This window comes from Hylobates moloch, unplaced genomic scaffold (genome assembly GCF_009828535.3).
Source record: "Hylobates moloch isolate HMO894 unplaced genomic scaffold, HMol_V3 SCAFFOLD_21, whole genome shotgun sequence".
In the NCBI taxonomy this organism is placed as follows: Eukaryota; Metazoa; Chordata; class Mammalia; order Primates; family Hylobatidae; genus Hylobates; species Hylobates moloch.
This window is the reverse complement of record NW_026652296.1, coordinates 10,923,122-10,929,121: the sequence shown is the minus strand read 5'-3', so window position 1 is coordinate 10,929,121 and position 6,000 is coordinate 10,923,122. Positions and strand designations below refer to the sequence as shown.

Sequence of the window (6,000 nt, the reverse complement as noted above, 5' to 3'; positions counted from 1 at the left end):
AGTAGAGACGGGGTTTCACCGTGGTCTCGATCTCCTGACCTCGTGATCCGCCCGCCTCGGCCTCCCAAAGTGCTGAGATTACAAGCGTGAGCCACCGCGCCCGGCCTCATTATGTTTAAAATAGTAACAGGCAGTAGACCACTCGGTGCGCGCCTAAGCCTACGTCTCAGGGAGATGGCCACTGGCCCACCTCCACGAGCAGTTTGTTTCACAGATGGCCAGAAGAGACTCTTTTGCCTGGTTACAGACATGTTTTTCTGCCATCCTGTTGAATTTTCCCATCAACTCCTTTGTCCAGAAGTCTAAAGGCTCTATTGAGTTGGCTGACAGCTTCTCATATTGTATCAATAAACAGAATGGAAAAGAAAATTTTTTCCAGTTCATTATTTTCCTCTGTATTTATCTTTTTCTTTAAAAAAAAAAAAAGTATCTATCAAAATTAAGTGGAGCAAATGGGTACCGTGAGCTCCAGTATAGGCATTGTGAATGATATTTCAATATATAGAAGGCTCTCTCCTTTCACAGTGGCATGAGTTTGGAAATCTCCAGGAATAGGAAAGACTGTGCTTCAACAGGGCCTCGAACCCCAGTTTGAACAGCGATTCACACTAGTTGTCTTTGACTCAAAACTGATGGGGAAAGCAAGATGGGTAGCATTAGTGATCTCATCTGATGTTGTTGGAGGAGTGGGGGTGATGTGGCCCCAGGAGGAACCTGGCCAAGTGAGCTGTCCTTGGTGTGTGTGCAGCCCCAGCTTCGCGCCATGGCCTGGCGTATCCCCAGCCCTCTAAGTCAGTGTTTTTAAATGAGTTGACTTAGGTTGATTTTCATCTTCCACCACCATTTATCTCTGGAATTTATATTTCTTAGTGTTTTGTCAGATTCTCTTTCTTAATAGCAACAGTCTCCCTACAAAGGAAAAAATCCATAATGACAGATTTTCATTTGTAACCTTGGGGCATTCCAAAATCCTCTATATCTGTTGTTTACTTCATATATTTGGAAAGCAGCAGTTTTGTGACTTCTCCACATCTCCCATCAACTGTCCCTCGATTCTCCTTCCTTGACAGTTGTCATTTACGTGCTGAAGCATATTGACTTGAGGAAAACACCTTCCTTGGAGTTTGGCATGATGATCATTTTTGCTTATCTGCCTTATGGGCTTGCAGAAGGAATCTCACTGTCAGGTAAGTGACAGAGAGCCTGAAAGTGCTGTGGTGATGGCATCTTGTCCTGCCTAGTGAAAGAGGCTTTGTCAGTTGGGTCACTTTTAGTCACAAGAGACAGTCACAACTCAGAAGAGCTTAAGTAATAAAGGGAATCTATTGGCTCCCTAGAAACACATCTGGATTTAGGCCTGCCTGGATCCAGGGGCTCAAACAGTCACATTGGTGTCACGGTCACATTTTCTCTTAACCCGCCTTCTCTCATTTAGCCCATCAGTCCTATGAGGCTCCCTCAGAGGAGGGTAGCCTGTGGGAGGGAGGTACTGTGAAGGTCCCTATTTTACTGATGAGAAAACTGAGGTTGAGTGAGATTAAGTAAATTACTCAAGGTCACAGCTGGGATTGGTGGAACAACGATTCAAACTAGTTGTCTTTGAGTCAAGAACTAGTGCTTAGAACCCTCCTCTAATACAACTCGTGCCAAAACAGATCATCATAAAACCATGTACTCAGTGCTACATAGAGGGACAAGCAAAGTGTGGCAGTGGCGTAATGTTGGGTGCTTATTGGACACACTTTACCAGTATTCAGTTTTTTTATGCTGCTACCAGCCCTGTGGAGTAGGTACTAAGAGGTTGTCATTAGCCCAAAGCTGCACTGCACAGGCAGTGGTGGCAGTGAGATTGACAGTGGAGGCCCAGAGCCTTTTCCCTGCACCCCATTGGAGGAGGGCACACAGCTCCCAGCAGCAGAGATGATTCTGATGCGGCCCTAGAAGATGATGCTCACCAGCTGGAGGAGGGGTGGCCGCTCACAGCGTAATGGTCTTGGAGCCGTCACCTGGTAATCAATCAGCAGCCCAATCAGGCTTGGCTTAGTTGGGCTTTATGCCTACAAGTGGCAGTCAAGCTTGCGTCCACAGCTTGTTACGTTGTAAAGGATGTTGACCTGAAAATGGAGCATGACTCACCCCGTTCCTGTGTGAGGGGGCAGCCAGGTGAGAAGGGCTCTGCCCTGGAAGTCTGATCTCATCCTTTGAGTGAAGGCCCTTCAGAGGCCTTGTTCTGGAAAGGAGGCACTATTGCAGGGATGTTTTGATCTGTGCCACAGGATGGCAGAGATTTTCTTTTTTATTAACTTTGTTGAGGTATAATTTACACACAATACATGGACCCGTTCTAAGTATATAGTTCCATGAATTTTTGCAAATGTGGACAGTCATAACTACCCCCACAGTTGAGGTGTGGCATATTCTTATTGCCCAGTGTGGCTCCCCTGTGCCCTTCTGCAGTCAGTCCACCTGCCTGTCCTGAGCCCTGGCACCCACTGGTCTGCACTGTCATTGTAGTTTTTCCTTTTCCCAAATGTCATTTAAATGAAATCATGTGATACATAGTCTTTTGTGTCTCTTCTCTTTCAGTTATCATGTTTTTGAGAGACATCCATGTTTTTGCATGTGGCAGTAGTTTATCATTCTTATTGCACCACAGTTTGTCTGTTCACCATTTGAAAGACATTTGGGGTTTTCCATATTTGGGCTAAGAACAGTGTGCATGTGTTTTCATTTATCTTGGGTAAATACCTAGGATTAAGGCTGCTAGGTCATATGGTAAGTATGTTTTTACTTTTTTAGAAACTGCCTAGTGTTTTTCAAAGTGACTGTATCATTTTACATTCCCATCAGAATGTATGAGAGAGTGCCAGTTGCTTCATATTGCCACCACACTTACTTTAATTTAAAATGTTTAGCTGTCCTGCCAGGTGTGTAGAAACTGGATTTAGATGTGCCTTGGTGTGGTTCTTTTTATATTCACCTTGGGTTCATTGAGCTTCTTGGGTTTATAGTTTATATGAGTTTATAGCTTTCATCAAATTTGGTAAACTTTTGCCCATTTCTTTATAAATATTTTTTTGTTCCTCCTTCCTCTTCCCCTTGAGACTTCAGTTTACTCCAGTTATGAGAGGTAGCATGCTATTGGCCCACAATATGCTTTGCCTTTTTTTTCTGTCTTTTTTTCCCTGTGTGCTTTATTTTGGTTATTTCCTGTTGCCGTATCTTCAAAGTCATTGATCTTCTGCCATGTGGAATCTCCTGCTAATCCTACCCAGCGTATTTCTCATTTACCTGTTTTATAATTCATCTACAGCAGATCCCTTTGGGTTATTTTCTTCCATTTCTCTCTTCATCATGTTCATGTTTTCTTCTGTATTCTGGAGCATATGAAACGTATTTCTAATAGCTGTTTTAATGTCCTTGTTTGCTAATTCCATCATCTCTGTCAACTCTAGGTGTGTTTTGTTGTTGATTTTTCTTGTGCTTATATGTCACATTTTCTTGCTCTTTGCTCGTTATTAAGTTTTGATTGGATGTCAGTCATTGTGAACTTTATGTTGTTGAGTACAAGATTTTATTGTACTCCTTTACGGAGTTCTGGGCTTTTCTTTTAAAAAAAATTTTTTTTTGTTTTTTTGTGTTATTTCTGGACTTTTCTTCTGGCATGTATCTAAGTCTCTTGGCATCAGTTTAATCCTTTTTGAGGCTTACATTTAAACTTTGTTAGGGCTGGTGCAGAGTAGCAGGGCCCTAACTAAGGTGTCTCAGGTACTGTGAGCTCACTCCACTCTGGCTGGTGGGAACACAAACTATTCCCAGCCCCATGTCAGCTTCTGGAATTGTTCAGCCTACTTCTTTTTAATGGTTCTTTTCCCAGCTTCTTATTTCATCCCACATATTTACTGATCAGTATCAGTCAGAGACTCAAGGGGACTTTACAGTAGATGTCCAAGAGCTCTCTTTCTGTGCAGCGTCCCCGACTCAACAGGACAGCCCTCTAAAGCCTCAGCCTCAGGCAGTCAGCTCAGCAGGGGGCCTAGGGAAAGAGTGGCCACCTTGTTTGTCTCCCTTCCAGCAGGAATCACAGTCCTACCCTATCTTTTGTCCCATGTCAGAAAATAGTTTTGTTTCATATCTTGTATCAGGTTTTCTAGTTATGTAGAGCAGGACAGTGTTCTGTGTAGCAGTAATTTCTTCAGACACAAAGCAGAAGGCCCAGTGGTCTTTAGTGACTCAGTTGACAGAATTTTTCTACCCAGTCGCTATCTGGAGTCACACGTCGGTGCTGCGTGAGCAGCACAAGGAGGAAGCAGAGTGGACTCGCCATTTTCAGGGTTTTGTTTTTCAGCGCAAACCAGTTCACCAGGGTAATTCCATCCTGGTGTCTGCCATGAGGTTCCCTTTCTTTACTGAAAGTTGGCACTTACAAAAACATTACCTGTGAGTTATTCGGCTCTAGCCTAGCTATTTTTACATGTGTTTTTCTAAATTGTTCCTCTGCCCCCTTAAGAAGATCATTGAGTACCTGTTGGCAAAGATGTGTTTCATGCATCTGTTTGGAATCTGTGATTAAAATAAGGGAGTGTTTTTCTTACCTTCTTTTCAGAGTGGCAGTTTCCTATTGAGAGGGGTTTCATTTCCTTAGGGACCTTGCTCCACACACAGCAGTGCAAGCCAGGGACACCAGATCTGCCTCTGGGTGAGGGAACCTGCTCTGTCCGCACTTTGCCTTTTGGGTATTTGTCATGCAGGGTTTTCAGAGAGGGGCAGAGTGGCCCTGTGTCGTGTGTGGACACCCCACGTTGCACTGTGAAAGCACAGATGGAAAGGGTGGTTTCTGCTGTCTTCACCTTCCTTTGTGTGCTCCCCTTTTCCTGACTATCACAAAGGACTGATCTCAAGTGGTTCCCAAGACCATGGAGCAGGACATTATCTTCCTAGGAAGTGGGAATTATTTACCTAAATCCACATGTAGGAAACACAGTTGCTAAGGACTGGGGCTGGATAACAGACAGACTTGGATTTGAATCCCAGTTCCACCTCTCATTGGCTGTGTAACCTCAGATTACAGACTTAACCACCCCATGCTCTACTTCCTCATTATAAAATAGACAAAAGGGCCAGCCTGACGCCTTTGCTGAGGACGAGGGGAGCGATGCAAGTGAGAGCCCTGACGGGGCATCTGTGCCACTGCTGGGGTGGCCAGAAGTCCTGGTTTGCCCTCTGTCTCAACATGATGAATTAATAATATCCCCTTTTATTCTAAAAAATGTCCTGGTATCCACAGCAAATCAAAAAGTCTCCCTAATTATTACTCAGCAAGCGTTAGCTATTCTCAGAATATTCGTTCCAACTGTATCCATGTTAACTATTTTATTGTTAGTCAAGCCAGTTTTGAGGGCCACTTTGGCCTCTGACACTAAAGATTCAAAGATGAATAGACCCCTCTTAGGCAGAGCGGTTAGCAAACACTGGGCTTGGAGGGGATGGGAGAGAATGACACTCTGTCAAGGTGAGTCACAGAGGAGGGGACTTTGGGCTTGAAGGATGAGTTTGCAAGATTAATCATGACATAACACTTTCTTTCTTATTTATTTTTTTTTTTTTGAGACAGAGTTTTGCTCTGTAGCCCAGTCTGGAGTGCAGTGGCGCCATCTCGGCTCACTGCAACCTCCGCCTCCCAGGTTCAAGCAATTCTCTGCCTCAGCCTTCCGAGTAGCTGGGATTACAGGCGCCCACCACCACGCCCGGCTAATTTTTTTTTTGTATTTTTAGTAGAGACGGGGTTTCACCATCTTGGCCAGGCTGATCTTGAACTCCTGACCTTGTGATCTGTCCGCCTTGGCCTCCCAAAGTGCTGGGATTACAGGCGTGAGCCACCGCGCCCGGCCAACATAACACTTTCTTAAGATGTTGGCATGGGCCACGCGTAGTGGCTCACACCTATAATCCCAGCACTTCAGGAGGCCAAGGCAGGCGGATCACGAGGTCAAGAGATCA

At 44.6% G+C, this 6,000-nt stretch overlaps 1 protein-coding gene across 1 annotated transcript in view; it reads left to right on the top strand.

The window, feature by feature from the left end:
• Positions 1–6,000, top strand: part of SLC9A8 (solute carrier family 9 member A8) — a 79,525-nt gene that overhangs the window by 50,833 nt on the left and 22,692 nt on the right. Inside the window, exon 9 of the mRNA XM_058433265.1 lies at positions 1,039–1,187. Coding sequence (XP_058289248.1) covers positions 1,039–1,187 — 149 coding nt within the window. The remainder of the gene's footprint in view (positions 1–1,038; positions 1,188–6,000) is intronic.